General features: G+C 37.8%; 1 protein-coding gene across 1 annotated transcript in view; it reads right to left on the bottom strand.

Moving 5' to 3' along the window:
• The window catches only part of CNKSR2 (connector enhancer of kinase suppressor of Ras 2), a 183876-nt gene that overhangs the window by 121123 nt on the left and 37683 nt on the right, over positions 1–25070 (bottom strand). Inside the window, exons 5-7 of the mRNA XM_014960185.1 lie at positions 23783–23824; positions 10651–10770; positions 1911–1970 (exon numbers count right to left, since the gene is read on the bottom strand). Of these exons, the coding sequence (XP_014815671.1) occupies positions 1911–1970; positions 10651–10770; positions 23783–23824 (222 nt within the window). The remainder of the gene's footprint in view (positions 1–1910; positions 1971–10650; positions 10771–23782; positions 23825–25070) is intronic.

Genomic DNA, 25070 nt, shown 5'->3' with positions numbered 1-25070 from the left:
ATATTCACACAGGGAAAACGCCAGCAGGGAATGGTGGAATGGAAGGAACCTTCTGGCATCCACACAGGAGTTGCAGGGGAAGACACCTTCAAGTGAGGACACGGCGCCAAGTTTAAAATGCATGGCACAGCACCTTGCCTAAAAACACTCCTGCAAGAACAACGAGCAAGCTTTACTCTCTTGATCTCTCTTTACCTCAAAATAGCATACTCACTCAGTACTTTTTTCTTCCTAAATCCAAACCTGATGACTTCTCAATATGCCTACTGAGCGAAAAAAAGAACAGAACACCACACATGGAATACTTTTTTTTTTTTTTTTTTTTTGCTAAAGGAAGCAGCTAGCAACTGTGTGTTTAAAAGCAGCAGACATCCGCCTTTCTTTAAGGCATTACTCACTTTCACAAGTGCTTTAACACTCAACAGGTTTTTCTCTGGATAGCAGACTGCAGTTTCTCAGTCTGCTGTGACCACCTCCAGGGTGTTACAGTGAGTGAAAGAGTCAGTAACAAAAGCAGAAAAGTCATCACGACTGAAGCTTCCTGACGTGGCTTTAAATTATATTCATGAATCACAAAAGATAGGGGTTTTGAGGGAATGCATTAAGATTTTATTTTTATCTTTGCCCTTGGGAAATTAAATCCAATATTAGTAAGTCATGGAGAGAAATGGTTCCTTTTTTAATCTGAGAGAAATTCAACTGTAAAAACCATCCTCTTTCTTTCATATGTTTTCAAGATGAAGCTCAAGTATGGCTCTCTTGGTTTTGTCTGCTTTTGCTAATTCCACTGATGAGATCTGTACCTGTAGGTCTCACTCCCTAGAATTTTGATTTCAAGGTTGAAATTCCTTAAATTCTTCTTATTCTGAGACAAGTGACATCCACAGAAGCTCTACAATGGTTATAATCTATTGGGCATAACCCATGGATCCTGCTCTCAGCAGAAGAAAAAAGAAAGAAGAAAGGCTATCAGATTGCAGTTCCTATGAAGGGATGAAAATAATATTCCTGTTTTATTGAGATGTTAACAGAACCTACTGCAGATGAGAGGCAACAACTGTAAATAGCATGTAGGTAGTCTGCACTTTCCACAGTATGACACAGTAGAAGGAGAAAACAAACATTTCTGACAGCTTCATTTTAAGAAAATGCAGTCAATATCTTTGAAAAGGATTGCCTAAACCATTACGGAATACTTCAGTGTTGTTTAGTGGCTGTTCCATGTTCATTGAGGATTATGGATACAAGCCTTTCCCCCTAAAATGATCATATAGCTCACTTATTAACAGCCAGTCAGTTCTCTAAATATGGTGCAAAGAAAGGAAGTTATATTTCAAGGCCAGATGAAAAGGATTCTATTATGTTTTGGTTGCTGTTTAATACCTTCAGTGAGGATTAGTACACCAGTAATAAGTGTTCCCTTTCTGTAAGCATTACTCAGTTCATGCAGAAATACATGGTTATTCATCAATGTGAAGGGATGTCCTCATTTCCATGCATTTATTTATTACAAAATAGAGCTTGATAGATGGAAAATATAAAAGCTGTTTGTCTAATACTGCAGCAAATTCCAGCATATCAGCCTAATCATAACAAAGACATTTATCTTTTATTCACAGAGCAAGGTAACTCCAAGACAGCTAGTTCCTATCTTGATCAACTGCAGCATTTTAGGTGTCTTACAAGAAAAAATCAAAACTGATTCTCCTGGTCCTCAACTGGGAACAACCCTTTCAATTCTCAGGTGAACAAGCACAAGCATTACCGCCGTCCAACATGCTATTGGGTCCTCAACAGCCAACTAGCACACTTTTGCAAGCAAAAGGTAGTCTATAGCAAAGGGAAAGCATAACCCACAGGTAAGGTCAAAAGGCTTCCAGGCCTGAACACACAGTATTAATAATACTTACATTTTCTGTTGTTCCAGTAATTACATGGAGACCATCATATGTTGATTTAATGTACATACCCTAAGAAAAAGACATCATGGGAAAGAATTTTTAAAGTGTTTCACAAACCATCACCATCCAAACATAACTTGCATATCTCTAAAAGAAAAGCCTTTTTTGGTTTATTTTGGTGAACTTTTAATATATGCTATGAGGAATTTGTCTCTGGATAGGAAAGTGCTTTTTGATACACTTCAAGAACAACAGCCCAAACGATTCTGTCCCTAATTATCAATAGCAAACTAAAACTTTTACCACAGTCATCTCCATAAATAGTCCCCAGGTTTTTTAACACACTCCTTCAACTACAAATAAAACAACATCTCATTACAAAAAACCCCAAGAATTACAAATTGCCTTAGAATGATCAATATTTCCATTTTGGTTTGGAAGCTACAGAAGGCTTTAAAAGATCTGGAGTCTCTGGTAGGCAATGCTGCAAACATAACTTTCAAACTGATAACCAATGCTTTGAAGTGTGCCTGGAAAACGGCTCTAAGACTTTTTGATAGCCCCACTCACCTCAGTGAGCAGGTCAGCTATAAAGCTCAATGATGAAAACTTAAATGTCAACTTTGTTAGCTATCCCACTTTTTAAAAAAACAAAAATATGGAAAAGGGAAGATAGCTTATGAACAGACCTAACTTCTTGCATGGGTAGTCTGAGACAGTGTCTCAAATCTGTTTTTTCATCAAGTCATAATTCAAATATTTTAACAGCATCCACTAAGACAATGAAAGAAAGAAAAAGGAGAGGTAATTGGCATAGACCGTGCATTCATCAGCTTCCGAGGAATCTCCTTTCCCCCGAACTGTTCACAGAAAGCAGGTAAATAGTGAGCTTGAGTTAACATTCTCTTCATGACCTACTTTTTCTCATCAGTGTCACAAAGTCTGTTCATAACTGAGGAACAGGGTGCACTCACTGGTGATTAAGTATGGTAAAGAGGCAAAGAAGACGTATCAGGATGGGATTGTAATCTAGTTTGGGATCAGAAGTCACAGGCAAGTGGGAACAAGGAAGTACACCCCACTTAACATAAGTGGATGATATCCCCAGTATAAAAAAAAAAAGGGACTTTATGAGTTTTTCAGGAGAGGGGGCTCAAAACTAAACTCCTATTTTGCTCTGCACATTACACAGCAGTAATGGCATCAAATCCAGTTGTCATGTTGGGCTGCCAGAGATAAAAGAGAACACAGCAAGAACCTGCTCGTTACTATGCAGATACAAGCCCCTGTCATCATTCTTCAACTTCCAGCTCCTCTATACACTTTCAGCAGTCTTCACCATTGATTGGCTCCATGCATGTAGTTTCCTGCTCAACTCAGTTATCTCAAATATAGAATGGCAATTTCGTATACATTTATCCTCACAACACCCCTGTGAGGTAGGGAAACACTAATGCACAGACGTTTTACAGAGAGGCTGATGAGCCCCACAAGAGGCTGAGATATGTTGGTACCTGCTATTTGGTACGCATTCCTACCCTCAAAGCACCAATAAATCAGGGCCTAAATCCCTCTCGGGATCTGTATCTAAGTGACCTGACCATACACCTTGAGACATGGCAAAAGCTGAAATCATCATGACTTCATGGTGACAGGAACTATGAGTCAGGTCCCCACACACAGCAATTTCTGAAGAAAGCCACATCTTTGTTTTTATTGACAGTGAGTTACTGCTTTCAACTTAAAACATCAAGGTGAAAGCTGAGGATGAAGTCTCACACTTAATGGTTACACAGTGTTTAGCTTTGTGCAAAGCATTATTCTGAAGGCTGGTATGGTCATTCAAGTATGTTGTTGTGGCAGAGTGTAATTCACATCCAATCTAGTCTTTTCTACAAATTTGAAAGACTTTGAAAAAGCAAAAGAGGAGAAAGAACTTTTTCAGAATTTTCTTTAAAGGCTAAGATCAAGTTCTTGCATGCATTAGGAAAGAAAGGGAAGAAGGAAGTTGTAAAAAATCCACCAGATTGATGAAAAATGTGAAAAGATGTGAAAAATTAATAAATGCTACACTGCTACCATGCCCCATTAATTTTGCAAGAGCCAACATTATTCTGTTTACAAAACAGCTTTTAAATGGGGAAAGGCAACAGAAAGATGAGTTACCCTTTCATCCACATTCCTCCACTCCTCATTTTGAGTCAACTTGTTTTAAGTATGGGAAATGGTACAGAGAACAAAATGTTTCTGGCTTATGTTGTTCAATCTGGAACGGAAATAAGAATACCACAGACAAGTTTTCCCCTCTCTGCCTCCTTGTGGCTGCACAATATCAACAAACTTTTAGCGATCAAGAATAGAGGGGAGATTAGTGCGCATGCTGTACATTTGTACTGAAACAAATAGGCAGATACACATCTTAGGTATCCAAAGATAATGCCATGGTCCCTATGAATTTACAAGAATCAATTACATCAAATAAAAAGAAGCATAACTCGGTTAATAACACTAAAATAACTATAAGGTACCACCCTAGTAATCAAGAACAAATGTATGCCAAGATTAAAGATCGGATAATTCCACGTTAAATACTTCAGAGATTGTCATGATCAGTTATGGGTAGAAATCTAATTTCAAACCAATCATTAGATTTTATCTTGGTATGTACTATTACCCAATTAAGGGATAGAAAAGAGACATTATGCCTTTTTTCTTTTTTTTCCTATTTTTTTTTTAAAGAAAACAGAATCTGATATACTTTTAACATATTTTACACAAAGCTGGATGGAAAATAAAAGAAAATATTAATTACATTTTATCACAGAGCTGAATTTTTACTCTTTCACAGTGACACCATCTTAATGGACTCCCCCAGAGTTGCACATGCCTCTTTAACCCCAAGCAGTTCTCAGAACCCTGTTCATAAGTTTTTTTCAGCTCCTTAAATATTTCAAATCAAATAACTCAGGAGAAATATTAGGAAAAGCAGTACCCTGGATTTCTGGAAAATATTTTCTAGCTAGGGAGTCAGCAGTGCACTTTTCATCAGCTGCCACACTCTGCTGTATCTACAACTTGTATTTTATGAGCTATTTGTGTTTGCTGCAGCAGGCAAAGAGGAACCCAGAACAATTAGTCCCATGTTCTGGTGAATTCACCTTTGCATTTCTGAATCTAGCAAGCAAGGTGAATAGCTGCAACTTCAAATCATATGACAATACCTGAACTGAGTAGGATTAGAATGATAATATGAACAGGAAAAAACTGAGATTGAATATTAACCCTTGCCATGGTTCTCTGATACTCTGTTCTATATTAAAAAAAAAAAAAAAAAGATAAAATTGAAAGGAACTGTTGAAGAAAAAATTCCCAAGTAAAACTTAGTTATCTGCTTTATGTCTAACAAATGGTTTACAGTATTCTGCTTTTTTGCTAAATACACTCACTTTTTTCAGTCAAGCAGTAATATTTTTAAGCCTATTTCCTGGCAAAAGATAATACCTAAGCTAGTCTGTTTTGTCTCTTTCTAGAACATCAGTAGTGTAAAACCACACAAAATTAAATTCTGCTTACTGATACAGATGAAACAACTTCCAAGCCCTCAAAGGAAAAAAAAAAAACAATAAAAAACAACAACAAAAAAGGAGTGATTACACATGGCAGCATGCTGGTGATTGCAAAGGTGATCACATTGATCCATCTTAGGCCTTTTTAAATAGTTTTCTATGCTGACAACCCTTACTTTCTCCCTTTTCACCCTTACTTCACAGCTGTTGCAGGCCATATCTCTTCTCACAGCAACATTCACTGGAGAACACATTTGCAGCCAGTCACACAACCACACCTGGGCAACAGACCATGGATAGAGGGAAAAAAAAAAAAAAAAGCAATGCCAAAACCCACCCATAACATTGCTTTACCCAATAAAGGCAAGTAGAGAAGAGTCTACTTTACCCAGTAGCCAAGAGTTTCCCCACATCACACTCTAACAAAATTTTCTGCTTCCCAGGTTCTTTAGTCTCTTATTTCTGATAGGTGTTAGCTAGTTTTAATACCTATAAGACATTGTAAACTCTGCAACACATTTACCTGTTCCTTCTGCATTAAGGTATGAGTGTTAACATTAACAACATTATTCTGTTTACAAAACAGCTTTTAAATGGGGAAAGGCAACAGAAAGATGAGTTACCCTTTCATCCACATTCCTCCACTCCTCATTTTGAGTCAACTTGTTTTAAGTATGGGAAATGGTACAGAGAACAAAATGTTTCTGGCTTATGTTGTTCAATCTGGAACGGAAATAAGAATACCACAGACAAGTTTTCCCCTCTCTGCCTCCTTGTGGCTGCACAATATCAACAAACTTTTAGCGATCAAGAATAGAGGGGAGATTAGTGCGCATGCTGTACATTTGTACTGAAACAAATAGGCAGATACACATCTTAGGTATCCAAAGATAATGCCATGGTCCCTATGAATTTACAAGAATCAATTACATCAAATAAAAAGAAGCATAACTCGGTTAATAACACTAAAATAACTATAAGGTACCACCCTAGTAATCAAGAACAAATGTATGCCAAGATTAAAGATCGGATAATTCCACGTTAAATACTTCAGAGATTGTCATGATCAGTTATGGGTAGAAATCTAATTTCAAACCAATCATTAGATTTTATCTTGGTATGTACTATTACCCAATTAAGGGATAGAAAAGAGACATTATGCCTTTTTTCTTTTTTTTCCTATTTTTTTTTTAAAGAAAACAGAATCTGATATACTTTTAACATATTTTACACAAAGCTGGATGGAAAATAAAAGAAAATATTAATTACATTTTATCACAGAGCTGAATTTTTACTCTTTCACAGTGACACCATCTTAATGGACTCCCCCAGAGTTGCACATGCCTCTTTAACCCCAAGCAGTTCTCAGAACCCTGTTCATAAGTTTTTTTCAGCTCCTTAAATATTTCAAATCAAATAACTCAGGAGAAATATTAGGAAAAGCAGTACCCTGGATTTCTGGAAAATATTTTCTAGCTAGGGAGTCAGCAGTGCACTTTTCATCAGCTGCCACACTCTGCTGTATCTACAACTTGTATTTTATGAGCTATTTGTGTTTGCTGCAGCAGGCAAAGAGGAACCCAGAACAATTAGTCCCATGTTCTGGTGAATTCACCTTTGCATTTCTGAATCTAGCAAGCAAGGTGAATAGCTGCAACTTCAAATCATATGACAATACCTGAACTGAGTAGGATTAGAATGATAATATGAACAGGAAAAAACTGAGATTGAATATTAACCCTTGCCATGGTTCTCTGATACTCTGTTCTATATAAAAAAAAAAAAAAAAGATAAAATTGAAAGGAACTGTTGAAGAAAAAATTCCCAAGTAAAACTTAGTTATCTGCTTTATGTCTAACAAATGGTTTACAGTATTCTGCTTTTTTGCTAAATACACTCACTTTTTTCAGTCAAGCAGTAATATTTTTAAGCCTATTTCCTGGCAAAAGATAATACCTAAGCTAGTCTGTTTTGTCTCTTTCTAGAACATCAGTAGTGTAAAACCACACAAAATTAAATTCTGCTTACTGATACAGATGAAACAACTTCCAAGCCCTCAAAGGAAAAAAAAAAAACAATAAAAAACAACAACAAAAAAGGAGTGATTACACATGGCAGCATGCTGGTGATTGCAAAGGTGATCACATTGATCCATCTTAGGCCTTTTTAAATAGTTTTCTATGCTGACAACCCTTACTTTCTCCCTTTTCACCCTTACTTCACAGCTGTTGCAGGCCATATCTCTTCTCACAGCAACATTCACTGGAGAACACATTTGCAGCCAGTCACACAACCACACCTGGGCAACAGACCATGGATAGAGGGAAAAAAAAAAAAAAAAGCAATGCCAAAACCCACCCATAACATTGCTTTACCCAATAAAGGCAAGTAGAGAAGAGTCTACTTTACCCAGTAGCCAAGAGTTTCCCCACATCACACTCTAACAAAATTTTCTGCTTCCCAGGTTCTTTAGTCTCTTATTTCTGATAGGTGTTAGCTAGTTTTAATACCTATAAGACATTGTAAACTCTGCAACACATTTACCTGTTCCTTCTGCATTAAGGTATGAGTGTTTACCTCTGACTGATACTTACGTTTCCACAAGGAAAGATCAAATATAGTGAAGGAACTATTTGTGCTGATTAAAACATCCTGATAGTGCTCCAATCTGTTTTAAGTCATAAAAACTCCAACCGTTTTCTCAATTCTGTCATATATTTACCATATGAGTTTAGGGAAATAACACTGTTTTCCAAACTTTTTATTTCCTTCTCTTTTCCATTCCTTTTTCTCTCCCTGATCTAGTTTAGCTTCTTAGATATTAAATTTGAGATGTTAGATACTCTGTTTATGGTATGTGGCAAAAAGAAATCTTCCCAGTTAGCAGCCATCCTTGTTCTTTTCCTTCTGCTTGAAGTCTTTCCACCTTTATAGAAGATTTTATTTAGTGATCAGTACATCCAGCACAGAACTGTAATATGAGTCAGAAATCTAGGAAGGAATTTGACAACAATCCTTTTTTCCACCTCCATTGTTGCACAGATCCTGGAAGAAGGTCCAGAAGTTATTGAGCTTCACGTTCATCCAAGTGTTCCTGATGTGCAGAGGATATCACAACTCCAAGTTCCACCATCAATTCTTAAACTGACACACTTAGAACTCAACAGGGCGGTACCGATATGCATTTACTTTATCTTAATTGAAAGATTTTAGTTTAAAAAAACGAATAAACAATAACAAAAAGTCCATCAACCCAAAAGCAAAGTTTTCCCACAAAGCACCAAGAGCAACCTGACAAAGATGATCTGTTAGTAAGACTGGCACTGTAGCAAGCTGAAAAGTATGATATTCATCCTTCAGGCGCAAGTATATGGTCCTTTGTGCCTGCTCTGGAGAGCTCACAATCTAGAGGAGACAGCACAATATAGAGGCAATAGAATACTGGCATAGAGGCAAGGATAAAGGGGAATAGGATATGACCATATCAAAATAGCATTGTATCCTTCTAGTGCTTGTAATACTGAGCAGTTGGTGGTTTCCATTTTTTAAAAATACGTATAATTATTTTTATGACAATGACATGATAGTCCTCAGTCAGCATCATGACCTTGTTCAGTTCATTCACAAATACATATAAAAAGGAAAAGGTCTGCCTCAAGAGCTTCCAGTTTAAACAGACAAGACAGACGGAGGGTGTAAAACAGAGGCACAGAGGGGTAAGAGATTCTCTGTCTCATCAGCTACCCAGCAGGAACAGACCCATGAAACACATTCGTATTTACAAAAATACCACTCAACATTTTTCAGTCACTGGGTGTTAACAACACCCTACACAAAAGCTTAAATGAGGGGAAAAAAACAACCCAAAACAGTCACAAGACAGAGAGGAGAAGAAATAAAAGTTCAGATAAAAATGGACAGAACTCCAGAAACGGTGATCAAGAGAAAGGGGAAGAATACTTCTTCATTACAGTAGAAGACAGGATTTTGAAAGGTTGACTGCACTGAGCTGGTGGAAGATTTAAAATTACAGGAGAAAGAGAGGGAGGAGAGAATCCACAAAAAACTGAAATCCTGGAGGACTAGTTTGAAATGGATTCAGAGATAAAAAAGAAAGCCAGTGGAGAAAGGGAAAACAAATAGCAGACTAAGATAAAGGATAGGGCAATATTTACTCTTCCAAATGTTTGGGGGTTCTCTCATATTTTAATTGTGATTTCCGAAAGAATGGAAAATTAATTTAGAGTATAATTGCTCTAAATACCTTGGCACATCAAATTTGTTAAAAGCCCAAACCAAACTAAAGCCCAACCCCCAACAATAACCAACCCAAACTAAAACACTCTCCAAAATTACACCATCCAAACAACTTAAAAAACCTGCTGCAAACAGTACAGCAGTTCTTATTCAGGGAAATTGAGTAACAATAAATTTGGGCAGAAGTTGCAAAAGCTATTTCGTTAGGCAAAGAATGGTTAACTGTATTCTGAGAACCTCCTACTACCTCCAACTATTGTGGGAAGAGATATTATTAGTGATGTAAAGTCTACAGCTTTAATTGTTATCAGTATTGTTTTTTTCCATGCAGTGGGTGTAGGATACTTGAGTAAACAAAAGATCAATGGGCAACTGTTGAACAACAAACATGGGATGGCTGCACTGAGCCTTTACAAACACCTGATTAAACATGCAGAGTTCTTGCAATAAAATTCAATAAGCTACTTCTCAGCAGTGCTGTAGAGCCCTTGAATAACTTACAAAATAGCTTTATATCCCAGAGATACTATGAAGCATATTCCAGAATTTGACAGGTTTTGTGCATAAGCCCACGCAAACTTCTTGGTTGAGTTGATCTTAGTAATTTAAATCCCTTCAGACTTCAAGATCCTAGAACAATCTGAACCATTTTTCAGAAGCTGGTATAAACGACAAGAACATCTCGCTCATTTCTCCCTGGTCACTAAACTCTGCATACATTCGTCAGCCTTACAAAATACTTCACTTTTGGCCCAGCTGCATAAGAAATCAAACTAGCATGAGAAATCAAACTATTTGCAGACTTTAAAATAAATAAATAAAAAAGGCCAAAATGTCCTGTTCCTCTCCATATATAGTGAATTTTCTAAAATAAGTTCTTTCTCATCCTGGATGATGATGGGTTTGATTAACTGCGTACTTCTTACCAGCCCTTCACTTGGCTTGATGTTTGTAAGCTGGATCACTTCAAGGTGAGCAGACTGGGAAACCAGTGGATCAGAAGACAGCGAGATAATGTGATCACAGACTCCAGAGAGAGTTTTACACTAAGAAACAAAAAAAAAAAAGAAAAAAGAGAACGTCACAATAAACATACCATTGCTAACTATTTGCATATCAACCTACAATTTAAAGCACTGCATTTTTGAAGCATGTAATAAATCACATTACTGAATCTACAAGGCAGAGGGAATGAAGGCGGATGGTGAAACGCCTCAAGTCAGCAGCACAGTGCAAAATCCGTTTTCTGTGATGACCCCGGACTGACACAGCATCAGATCGGGGCAGAACAAGTGGCAAACGCTTTTCCATCTGAGTAGATAGAAAAAGGGGCGAGCTGCTCCTCTGTGCCCTCAGGGTGAGGTGCCCTGCTCAGGCATGCATAGAGTGCCTGGTGAGCTCCTAACCCTTCCTCCCTCCTCCCCCAACATCTTTTGCAAAGACACTAAGTGCCCCCAACCCCACCAATTTCCATTGGATGTGCAGATGTTCAGCACACATGAAAATCGGGCTCTTAACGATGACAGGTAACTCCCATTAACTCTGAAGTTTATTCTGTAGTCATAAAACTACAAAACAACGCTAATTGACTTTGGACCGAGTTTCTTGTTCTACTGCTGCCAAGCATGATTTACTATTGCAGGCATGAAGATTACAATAAATAACCACTTCACATTGGGATAATTCCTAAACCTGTTATCCTTGGCAGCCTCTTCACAGCAAGATAGAAAGTTTCTCAAAAAGGCTGGGACTGTCAAACGAGTACCGTGCATCTGCTCATCTCTTACTCTCTGAATACCCTCTTCTCAGAAGCAGGGAAGCTGTGATATTTTTCCTGTCATTCTCTCATATTTCTGTAAGCAAGTGATTTTGGGGAGTTTCAGTATTTTCCATGAAGTCCCCTTTCAGCAACTGAAACTGATTTCTCAGTTCAGGTTTCCAAATGTGTGTTTTGTCAGCAAATTCAGGGATTAGGACATTCTTCTGGTGCCAAAACTGTGGGTACCTCCAAAACCAATTAAGAACCAGCTTAACTGCTCTCAAATTCAAAAGATGAAAGCCAAAAAGTCTCCTCTAATGACTGAAACACAACTTCACAGACTGCTGCACCAACCACACTTCCAAGCCCAAAAAGCATACTTATTAAAGTAAAATATATCTGAAGTAAAATATCTCTAACTATGGAAAAATAATATAAAATTGGATATAATCTTCTTGCTAAATCACCATTATAATTCCAAATGCCAAACTACAAATATCTCATGTGAAAAAGAAGGTAAAAAAACTTAAATGATAAAAGCAACAAAAAATCCAGTGGCAGTGAAATTTTAATCCTGTTACAGACCATTACATTGGGATTGTCTCCTTTTTAAATTATTTACAAACAGTTGGAAGTTTAGGTTTGTATATAGATGGCTTATTTTATCGAAAAATAATGTTTCAGAATGAATAAACAAATCAGACTCAAATGGAAAATATAATAAAATTTAAATTAACAACATGACTTTCTTCCAGAAATATTACCTTCAAGCATACACACACACACACACACACCCTACTGCTTTATTTATATTTCACGACGCAGAACCATTACTGAAGAAAAGGAAGTAAAGAAATACATAAAATAGGGTTAAGAATGCTTTGCGCTTTACCTGAATTAGGAAAAAGTGAAAAAGTGCACTTTATTGCAAAATTGGCTTTTTATGGGTTTTTGGATACATGAAAATTGCTTTGGGCTGACATTTTAAAAAGGTAAAAAATATATAAAATTACATAATAAAATAAAAGCTTAAATTTCCTGTTTGTTTCAGTTTTTTTAATACAATGCTTAAATGTTATTTCTATTTTCATTGCAATGACAATAATTGGAAAATTAATTTTAGAAAGTTATAGAACACTCAGCTCTCCACATGCAAAATGAAGAGACCTACATTAAAAATCATTCTCTGATGATGAAAACTGAATTTTTCATGTATCTTTAAACTTGTATTCACCTACCTATTCTTCCTATTAATCTCTTCTAAAACTACTAAATTTATGGGGTCCTTAGCAGTTTTAGATAAAGTTCTATTTACAGTGAATGAATGTATGATTTTTTTTTTCTCCAATTCCCAGCTGTTACATTGCAGAGAGATGCCAAAATGCACAGAAAAGGAGTGTTCCTACCACCTAACACAAGGTATGCCATTTCAAGTTCACAGACGTAGCTCCTCATTAAAAAAAAGTCCTCGGCTGCCTTGACAGATGATGGGGAAAGGAGAGGAGTGAGGCAAGTCCAGGATGTGCCATGGAACAGAAGCCTAAGCTGAGATGCATTAAATAGCTCCCTGGAGCAGCTGCTCTCCCTCTGCATGAGAGGGGTACAGACAGTCCATAAGCCTATGGAGATCAACATACCAATATGGTTATATTGGTTACAATCCTAAAACAAGGTGGTGTGAATATTCCCCAAGAGGAGCTCTGGGAATACTGGATGCCAGAATCACCAAGTTACCCCGATAAAAACACCTGCCATATGCTTCTACACATTTCTAAAAGATTATTGTCTTTTGGGTCTTGCGGCTTTCTTTCCATCTTAGATATCCACACTGCTGTCCAACAGCACGATATCATGCCCGTTCTAAGCACAATAAATGAGCAACAACAAAGTCCCTAGAGAAGACCCTACAATTAGATGATGCTCTTTCAGATTAAGGCTTCAAATTCTATGACCTTTCCAAAACGTAAACACTCATTCAACATGTGGAGATGCATACATAACTGTCCTTGTAGAAAAATGATATTTAGGGGCAAAACTCTGCTGCATTATTATAAAATCTTTTCCACTTCATGAGTACCCAGATCTCACCAGGGTGAGAACAAAAGTTGAAGACAGACAACTTGTAAATATCCATTAAAAGTTATCAGGTTAATTACCATATAGTAATATCAGACGTGACTGGAAACAGCAAAAGAAAACAGGAGGTACAGAAAAGTGAAAATGAAAGTTCTTGAACTACTTCTCTCAGTTTCTCACCACCAGAATTAGCTTTTTTTCTTCTAATAGAGCACTAGCAGACCTGAGCAATTCAGTAAGACAACATGCCATGAACTAACTGCACCCATAAAGAGAGTTTCTCAAGAAACAGTCACTTTAGATGAGACCTAATTACAACATCGTCTGTTAGTAATTATGCAATAGTTCTGTCAGCAAACTCATCTCATTAAAACATGTTTTGCTTTGTTTGTAAGAACTATCCTTTCTTTTGGAGGGGAAAGGATGTTTGCCGTAAGAGGATTTTGAATTTAAGGCTCACTGCTATTGCATAGCAAACTAGCATATTCATGTTGCCTGGACTTCCAAGGAATGACTAGCTAATTTGTTTTTAATTAAACTGGTCACCTAAATTCAGAATACTATGCATTTTATTTTGATTTACTTGTCCCAGCATAATTCGAAGACCTTGGGAAAAAAAAGCATTTTTTTTTTTTTTCAGAAGACAGACCTGGGTTCTGCCCAACCATCCAAAACTTTCAGCTGCTACAAGAAAATACCTAACAACTCCTTTAGTTTTCTTCTGAAAGTATAAGCAGCCTGTTTGTGTTAGAATACTTCCAGAATCTTACAAGCTTCCTTTAACTATTATACAGTTAAATAACTTTGGTTAAATACTCTTTGGCTAAAGGGCTGGGCTGTAAGTAGGGTCAAGTGTCTGTTGGGCTTGTGTGAAAGGCAACTTTTCATCAACTCTGAGCTTGCCCAGAGCCAGGATATCAAGGGACCCACTCTTAAACTGCAGGCACCCTCTTCTCCCCTCTCACTGAAAACACATCCAGAGGTTGACACAGGCAAAATGATGTATTTTTCCTTGCCTTTACTCTCAGAAACATCTCATTCGCAGTTTGTGAGTTGTTTTCTTGTGTGTGTGTAGGACAGGAGAAGGAGGAAGAGGGAAATTCAGCTCCAGGAACATATCACAGCTTGGATGGTTCTGGGACATGTTCATAGGGTACAGCTGTGTCAGTTTTCAACAGAGAGTTCAACCAGTGGCTCTGAATGTAGTTACCATCCAGTTTACTGCTGTTGATTTAATTGGCCAAGGCTTTTTAATATACCAATCAGCATAAATCAGCACACAGACAAAACAGCCTTTTCACCAGGAGCATGCTTCCTCCCCATTAGACTTCTTTATGGAAAAGGACCTTGGATCTATTCAGTGGATCAGGACCTTTCATGGCAAAGATGCTGCCACATGGCACAGGAGTAGTTAATTTAATGGAGGCAACATGCTATTGTACTTAGAAACTGCCTTTGACTTCTCTATGCTTCTCCTCCTCAACAGTTCACACTGTTGCTCATCAGGTTCATTCCATATTCATTCAAGAAACAACCTGCCTAAATCTAAAGTTACAGCTGATACTACTTTACCTCTAGCTTGACTAAATTTTCCCTAAGCTTCCCAGACTTCACTGGAGTTCAATGGAGGCAACATGCTATTGTACTTAGAAAGTTCTGAAGTAAACCACCTTTGACTTCTCTATGCTTCTCCTCAACAGTTCACACTGTTGCTCATCAGGTTCATTCCATATTCATTCAAGAAACAACCTGCCTAAATCTAAAGTTACAGCTGATACTACTTTACCTCTAGCTTGACTAAATTTTCCCTAAGCTTCCCAGACTTCACTGGAGTTCGCACCTTGGCAGATGCAAAGCCAATTTAACAAATTAGGTAGATGTGAGAAGTACGGGGGGGTTGTTATTACATTTTTTTTTATTATTATTCCTTGATACAGAGTTTTTAAATTATTGTTTTATTAGATGGAAAGTAATGGACTGACATAATATTTTGCATGTAGGCTACTCAATTAATTTGAGGGGAAGAAAAGCACGCAAACAGTGCACTTTTGCTACTAATTTGTTCCTAACGAATTATGAACACATTATTTTTCAGCATAACTCTTCAGCACAAGCTGTATCATAGACGTGTATTTCAGTTTCACTAAAGTCAGATGGAAGTACAACTCACCTTCTATCCCAAATGGCAGTTACCTTTTGATACTTTGCAAAACTAAATTTCTGTTTATGAAAATGTTGTTAATGAGATCAGGATCCTTTATCTTTTGTAACTCTTGATTCCCTGCTGCAGTACAGCACTAGCTACAGGAAGGCACACAGGAAGATGAGCACCCAACTGCTCCTACAAAAGTCAGGAGGCATTAAAAATGCCCAGCCTTTCTCAAGCTTCATTCAGCTTTCAGTGTGCAAGGTGTCTGAACAAAGGAAAAGGATTTGGCCAGGCCAAAAAAAGGAACATTACAAAAGATTAACTGAGAGAAATCAACAGATGATTACGTTTTCTCCTTTTGTCACACAGTCCCTGTTTTCACTATAAGCCTTACAGGGATGACTCCACTTCTTTTTTTGCAGTAACTCATCACTGCACTTTAGTAATAAAGTCTCCTCTCTGCTCAGTGACAAACTTATAATTGCAGAATGAAGCTACACCACAGTCTTTATGTGCAAAGCTAAGTGATTCAAAGGAGGATGAAAAATACACAGAATCTAGTTCTTTGGTAAAAATTCAAGGGGAAACATTTTCTTTCACTTAGTAGGTAATTAGTTTACCACCCAGAGCATGAAGAATGAAAGATAATAGTTAGTTTCTACCTGAATTTTTGGACTGTAGTGTACCAATTTCTAAAGGATTTTTCTCAATTGATCCTTCTTTCAGCAAGGAGGATGAGGACCTAGTGCAGTTATACATCTGTTCTGATTTCCTGTGGCTGTTTCAATCTGTGGGGGGAAAATGTCTCTCTTCTGCAGCAGAGAGGAGGTACTTAGGGACACAGCTAGCTTCAGAGGCCTCCACAAGCCATGGCCTTTCCTCAACTTGTTCATCCATTAAACAATTCAGGCAGCTCTAGGGTCACAAAGCATTTCTGGTCAAACAAACAGACTTGTGTTTGTTTCTTTCCTAAATTTTACCCAGGTGAGTGACCAACCTTAAATCTATCTTGCCGAGTACTACTACCCACTATTGCTCTTTCATATGGGTGGCGACAAGTGGCAACACATAGCCCAAGAGTAATCAAAAGACACTTCAGGGCATTCGGAAGGTTAATAAAGGAATCTGGGGTGCAGATAATCTTTTCTTCTGTTCTCCTGGTTATAGGCAGGGACTCTGAAAAAAACAGGCATGTACAGTCTGTGAATGCATGGCTCCATGCCTGGTGTCACCGCCACAATTTTCGTTTTTTCGACAATGGGATGGCCTACACAGCACCAGGCTTGCTGGCATTGGATGGTGTTCATCTTTCTGAAAGGGGGAAGAGGGTGTTAGCTCATGAGCTAGGGAGGGCTCATTGACTGAGCTTTAAACTAACCTTGTTGGGGGAGGGGGATATTATCCCTCTAGCTCTTGACAAGCAAAGGAAAAAGGAAAAAAGGAAGACCCAGGAAACTACAAACCAGTCAGTCTCACCTCTGTGCCTGGCAACATCATGGAGCAGATCCTCCTGGAATCTCTGCTAAGGCACATGGAAAATAAGGAGGAAATTGGTGACAGCCAACATGGCTTCACCAAGGGCAAGTCGTGCCTGACAAATGTGGTGGCCTTTTACGATACCACCACAGCATTGGCAGACAAGGGCAGAGCAACAGATATCATCTACCTGGACTTATGCAAAGTGTTTGACGCTGTCCCAAATGACATTCTGGTCTCAAAATTGGAAAGTCGTGGACTTAACGGATGGACCACGCAGTGGATAAGGAACGGGCTGGACGGCTGCACTCAAAGGGTTGCAGTCAATGACTCAATGTCCAAGCGGGAGCCAGTGACAAGTGGTGTTCCTCAGGGATCAGTACTGGGACCATTGTTGGAGACATGGACAGTGGGATAGAGTACACCCTCAGCAAATTTACCGACACCAAGCTGTTTGGTGCAGTTGACACACTGGAGGGAAGGGGTGCCATCCAGAGGGACCTGGACAGGCTTGAGAGGTGGGCCTGTACAAACCTCATGAAGTTCAACCAAGCCAAGTGCAGGGTCCTGTACCTGGGACATGGTAATCCCAGGCAGAAATACAGGTTGGACAGAGAATGGCTGGAGAGCAGCCCTGAAGAGAAGGACTTGGGAGTGCTCATGGATGAGAAGCTCAACATGAGCTGGTAATGTGCGCTGGCAGCCTGGAAAGCCAAACGCGTATTGGGCTGCATCAAAAGGAGCATGGTCAGCAGGTTGAGGGAGGTGATTCTGCCCCTCTACTCTGCTCTTGTGAGACCCCACCTGGAGTACTGTGTCCAGCTTTGGAGTCCTCAACACAGGAAGGACATGGACCTTTTGGAAAGGGTCCAGTGGAGGACCAAAAAAAAAGGTCAGAGGGATGGAGCACCTCTTCTATGAAGACAGGCTGAGAGAGGAGGGGTCGTTCAGCCTGGAGAAGAGAAGGCTCCAGGGAGACCTTATAACAGCCTCCCAGTACCTGAAGGGGGCCTACAGGAGAGATGGGGAGGGACTCTTTGTCAGGGAGTGTAGGGACAGGACGAGTGGGAATGGTTTTAAATTGAAAGAGGGGAGATTTAGATTAGATACTAGAAAGACACCCTTTACTGTGAGGGTGGTGAGACACTGGAACAGGTTGCCCAGGGAAGTTATGCATGCCCCGTCCCTGGAAATGTTCAAAGCCAGGCTGGATGGGGCTTTGAGCAACCTGGTCTAGTGGGAGCAGGGTTTGAACCAGATGATCTTTAAGGTCCCTTCCAATCTGAACCATTCTATGATTCTATGTATTTACAATACTGAAGCATCCTGGCTTAAACACATTTCCAGGGCTGAGGGCACCAAAAGCACCTATCAACTCTCTCACCTATGTCATTTGAATGAGGGATAGGATGTCAATAAGACACATGGATATTCAGGGCTAAAAGTAAAGAAAAAAAATGTTTTGGGCAATATTTAGTTTAATCTGTTTGAAAAGAAAAAAGAAAACGCTCAGTTAGTAAAAACTGACTGAGAAGAAGCAACTTGCTGCATGAGGATTCAGGATGAAGTCGAACTAGTTAGCTTAAGCCAAACCAAATAATTATTAACCAATTAATTTTAGTCCAAAACATTTGTTGTGTTACAGGGAACACATCATTAATTCTGGTATTCTTAGAACCAACTAGGCCTGGACTTGAATTTGCATATACATGAAGATTAAATAGTGAACTAAATCTTATTTTGGATGCAAAAAGAGAGGCTTCTATTAGAATGAAGTTTGCTGGGCCCAATTTGCAAGGTATAGACTCTTGAAAGGAAACATGGTTATTTTTTACATTTACAGTTTATAATTTAAAAAAGGATACTTTTGACAACATATTTTTAGTTGATTATAGTTCCATAACAAATATTCAAATATAGTGAGCAGGAATGACTTATCATCACTGTGGTTTCTGCAAAGCTCTTAGGAAAAAGAGAACATTTTGATCCATTACTTGGTCTTTTCTTTTCCAATTTAATAACTCTTTTTAAATTTAAATAGCTTATTTGTTTTTCAAAAACTTCTGAATATTAATTTCACTCTGTGGTTCTCCTTTCTATGGTTTTCCAACTCAATTTTTTTTTTTTTCAGGAATTAGGAAAACATTACAGTTTTTTATAGAATTGAACTAAAAAGGAAATTCAGTTAAAACTTATTAATCTGACTGCGGCCTGGCTTCTACTTTCTATAATTAGTCCTTCTTGCTTTGCTCTCACTTTAATACTCTATTGCTTCACATGGATTAATCTGAACTAGATATTTCCATCATACACAGCCCTGAACAGCTGGATGGAATCAATGAATTATTCTTCAAATATTTTAAAGCTCCATTCAGACTTTCGCAAGGATTAACTTATAACTCCCCAAAATAATCAGAACTGATACCCTTTTAAGCTGAGCAGTTTTCCATACATTTTATCATCTCAAGTTAAATCAATATAAATATTCTAAATATAAACTACCCAGAGCTAATTTCTAATTCTAATACTAATTTCCAATTTTGAAGCAAACACCACACGTATGGCGTATCCTTTCATATTTAGGCCCACTGTATTTTAAAATCTGGGTTTTTTTTAAGTTAATATTTTCTATTGCCATCTACTTCTGTTTGTATTATTTTTTGTTGATATTTACTCTCTATTTATATTAGTAAATTATTACTATTTTTATTATTTTATTATTTATTACATCACTTACTGAGCAAAAGGTAACCAGGAAAAAATACTGAGAAATGAGGTGGCAGAAAGATGAGGCATTTATCTGTATTCATGAATATTTCGGAAGCATCAATATTCTAATGAGCAAAACCCAACACATTATTCCTGTGTGGATTTATGCTTCTTATTCCATAAAAACCAAGTGCTTCTGTGAACAAATTCAGAACAAAAAACCTTGAAGAAATACAGTTGTCTTTAAAATAATTTTGACACACCTGCAATTCCAGGGCAGAAAATTATACAAGAGACATTTTTTCCTAGGCACACTTTGCAAATCCATTTAGAAGAAACAAACAAATTGAAGCAGGTAATTTTTTTAAAAACTTCATCAGTTTTCCATAAGACCTTTTTTCTTTAGGTACATTTTATGTGTTTAGTTGACACAGATTAGCTTACTACTTAACCTAATATTGTGAGTAACAATCAAAATGCTTTTATATAGCATTTGAAACTTGAATTACTTGGAGTAAACAAAAATATTTCTTTCTTGAACATAAGCTGAAGCTACACGGTTCTGCCTCCACCGAATACCATTTCTTAAATGTACCAGTGATATCTAAAAAGCTAACATCTGAATAAGTGTACTGACGTTAAAACATACTATCTATGTGCAAGGTGATTCAGCAGTCTCTCCACATGAACACCCACACTGCCATCTCTAAAAGAAAGAGGGCATTCATTTGCTTTTCAAAAGAAATTACTGTGATTATAATATGAGCACATTAACTATTTTTTGGCCCTACCTGATTAAAGCAAACCAATAGGTCATTTAATTGAGAATTTTGCCTTTGCTGAGGGATGTTGCCTAATCCACCATGCTTTAGAGGAAAGCGTGAAGACTCAGTGATGGGTTAGCTTTGGAGGTACCCATGAATGCACTTCAGTAGCACATAGTGGTCTCACATCCCCTGCCTGTGCTCACACACCCTCCCGCTGCCCTGATTTGCCACGAAGTAGGCTTGCTGCAGGGGGAATGGGGCAGCATTCCCAGAGGACATGAGTGCTGACAGAGCTCCAGCCCCTGAACCACAGCACACAAGTCCAAATTAACACTTGTGAGCCATGTGAACAATGGAGATGTTCAACCCAGGACACAGGTTCAACCTGAAGTAAACCACTGGACCACCAACAGGCAACACAGACAAAAATTAACTACTTTGATTGAATGGTCTCTTCCTAAGGTGGTAAATGTCTTAGTGTCCTAAAGGATAAGCATACATAACTGTCATATAATTCATTTTCGTTTCTTTAACTGTAGTTCTTTTTTACTTGTGTGAGAGAGATCTCTTAAAATTTGACTTCAATCCATAGTGAGAACAATACCTTGCAATAAGGATTTCGTTATGCTAATTGCATGAATTACCAATTAGTTTAAGTCAGTGCCTTTCACTTTTGTGAGTAACCTTGTTTCCTTGTGTCATGAGGAGAACATGGTATGTGAAATCATACAGGGTAAACTCACAGTTTTGCATTAATTTTCTTCTCCAAGTCATCCGAGTGAACACAGCTATATGTTGGTATCTGATCATTCAAAGGCATCTGGATGTGAGGCTGGCCAGACACCACTTCTGTTACCTCCAGGAATTTGCATGGTTTGCAGATGGGAAACAGAAAATGGACTTGCAATAGCTTGGTCTTTGACTTTAAGAAGATCTACTTTTTCTCTCTGTAACATCCATGTACATGTCCTTTACTCCCAATCTTTCCTTGTTCTCTCAGCATTTCTCATTCAAGACTCTTTCTATGCCCTTACCAGAATTTATTACTATTCTTTTTATATCAAAGATACTTCTTTTTAACATTAATCTCTAAATTTACTGGATGCACAGTCTATAACAGGAGATTTAAATTCTTAATATAGAATATCTTTACTCTAGTTTGTACTCCTGCGCTCAAATATTGTTATCTCATAAGGTATCCAACATCCTGTCTTCTTTGACACTGACATAAAAGTACGATGCACTTTCTCAAGTTCTTAACATCAATAGGCATTTCCTCTCTTTTTTAAATCTACCCGTTAGATTTCTCTTCTGCAGATTGTCTAACAGGTTAAAACCACAACACCTTTTTCTGTCTTCCAAGAAGAAGGGTTAGAGAGAACTGTGACAGTTTTCACCTGCAGTTCTATCATTAACCTTTTCAGCTGGACATGTAAAGTACCCCTTTTCAAATTCAAAATATGATTTCAAATCCCATCGTTCAATTACTCAATTACACATTTTTTTCTTTCCTCGATTGCTTTTGGTCAGCTTTTTCCCCATGAAATCCCATCCATCAGCTGAAAGGCAACATGGTCAAAAATAATCCAAGATATGAGTAATACATACAGTCATTTTTAATCCTGGGCTTCAGTAAAACATTCAACGCTCTGTTCATGTTTCCTTGCAAGCTTAAGCACTAATCCTAGAAGCTAATTAAGCTCTCTACAATAATTCATATGTCCACCTGTCACCACAATGAAGTTACTGTGGATTAATGAAATAAACCTATGTGAGTCTGAACGATGTAAGATAATATAACTTTTGAAACTTGTCTCACATTTGTACACTCACAGCTCTTAAATGAATCCCTCTCAGTTTCCTCAAAATTTTCTGTTGAAGACTATATTAAGTGATGCTTCGTCAGCTCCAAACACTGCCAGCTCCTTTTACAACCCATTTTGCTAATTTGTAAAAGATACATACTGTATATAGCAGATGTCACAGTTCTTGGCTCTTAAAGCAGAAAACAATCATATATTGAAAACGAGGCTATATATAATGATTTCAAACTTATAACACTTCAACTTTTGCCAAGATTATGCAAGATCAGCCTAGCAAAGATGATGACGTCAGCCTCGCTAAAATTGTTAATTCTTTGTGCCCCAAAATGTCAATGAAACTTAAAAAAACAAGGAGACATTTTATTCCACATCACTGTGAAATCAAAGCATCAAAAGCTTACAGAATTCAGCTTGCCAAGCTTTTGATAAGGGAGCACTGAAAAAAAAAAAAAGTTATAGCAAAATTTACTGGGAAGCTCACCTTTTAAAATAGAGAAATGCAGTATTTTCTTGCTAAAGCTCCACTAATAAGAAAAGTAAGATATCAAAACCTACCTAAATGTAAACTACAGTGAATAAATTAAACCAATTAATTACTCTCAGGAAGAACATCTTCATATCGAACTTTTAGAAACAAGCCCTGAGTTAACTTAATAATAAACTATAACCACAAAACAACACACAATTTAATACCTAAAACTTAGGTGCAGTTTTCAGACAGAGTGTAGTCAAGCTTTTGACTCCATTATCCATGAAAGTATCAGCGTTTCAAACTCATGTTCTGATGCCCTGATGACTTTCATCTGCTTTATTTATTATCAACAGTACTACAGATTCTGTGAACAGACCATTGCTTTAACGCTGAGAATTCAAAAAGAAGGAATTGCATTAGTTTTCCTATCAGTAGGCTAGCTCCATGCTCCTATGAGGAATAAAGCTGTATAAATTAAGCTATATCACTAACATAAATATGTATTTCCTAGAAGCTCAGTTACCAGCTCACTCTCAAAAAAAAAAAAAGCCATTTTTCAAAATCATTCTTCTGACCTTAGTTTGCAAATAACAGATGGGCCTGAGCCAGACAAAAACAAGCCCTTGCAGAGCTCTTGGCTTCTCATATGCATTCAGCTGCCATAACATCATTGCCTATTCACAAGCAGTTCCATACATTCACTCTGTCATACCTGGACTAATTCATTATCACACTGGCACTGCATAGAAACGGCACAAAACACACAGATCTATAATTCTATGTAGTATATACAAATATGTTTATTAAGAAATCCAAACACTACTCACCACATGAAGAATTTTATTCTCTGTTTCATATACTGTGCAATCCTGAAAAAGTAAAGCAGAAAAGGAAGGTTAAATTGATGCAATCATTCACCCTTCCTAGATTTAGCCTTGAAAATAATTAAATTGAATTGAAAAGTCTTTAGTCTAAAGCAAAACCTTTCAAAGTCTCAAGCAGAATGAAAAGATTCATGTAATCAAAGTGTAAAGCCACCACAGAAGGCAAATACTGGTAAATGTTTATATGTTCTTGTTGCTTCCTTCCTTGAGACAGATAATGATCTTCCTCCCCTTTACATCCTTCTGGCACACACCAGCTAGACACTTATATGCCACAAAAGTGGCTTCAACCAGCAGTTCCTGACCATGGACAAAAATTACCAGCTTCTAGTGGTAACACTGAGAAACAGAAGCACCAGCAAGAGTCTTAAGTAACCAAGAAGATTGAAAACTAAGCTGAACAATTCCTGCTGAGCAGAACATGTTTGCACACCCTGCCGAAGAAGAGAAGGAAAACCCTGGGATGAGGAAGAAGAGAAAAGGGAACCACTGGTTGTTTATATCATTCCATGCAACAGGAGGGAAAACAAATGCTGAATACAAAACACCCAGGAAACTTGAATGGGACCATCTTACTACATACAGCCTCCTGGGGACTGCATGCATGGTGTTGACACCTTATAGAGCAGATGAGGCAGTTTCTACAAGCAAGACTAACAGATGGGAGGCTGGGGGCTGTGAAAGTTTTTCTGACAGGCCAAAATCTCAGTGGATACAAAGAAATGGAATTAGTAAGGCAGAGAGCACATGAAATACAACCAACTCTGGTGAAAGAACCACTCTTTCCTAAATTCATCAGATGCTGTAGCTTTATGGTAATTAGTGCAAGCTCTGTTTAGAACAGATGCTTCATATCCTACCTAATAACCCACTTGAAAAATGCAACAAAGTTTCCATGTTTTCAGTCTCATTTTAAAATCAGTTTATCCTGTTAGAAAAACAACTTTGTTATATGCAGCTGTTTTAAAAAATGAACTTCTAATCCATGAAACACTTCTAGTGTTACTCAGGCAAGAAAAGCCAATGTGTTCTTAAGCTTTATATAAAGCAACCTATGCAGAAGCAGCAGGTTGACCAGGAGTATTCTCCTAGTAACAGCTGTTGGCATTCAGGAAACATTCGCCTGTAAGTACAGCCGGAAAGAAAATCTAACACGTTTAATTATATGCAGACATCAATGAAGTATTTGCAATCTTAGTAGCAAAACACACATTTCATTGTTATACGTGGG

The sequence above is a fragment of the Calidris pugnax genome, unplaced genomic scaffold (genome assembly GCF_001431845.1).
Source record: "Calidris pugnax isolate Ruff unplaced genomic scaffold, ASM143184v1 scaffold188, whole genome shotgun sequence".
In the NCBI taxonomy this organism is placed as follows: domain Eukaryota; kingdom Metazoa; phylum Chordata; class Aves; order Charadriiformes; family Scolopacidae; genus Calidris; species Calidris pugnax.
This window is presented reverse-complemented; position numbering and strand designations above follow the sequence as displayed.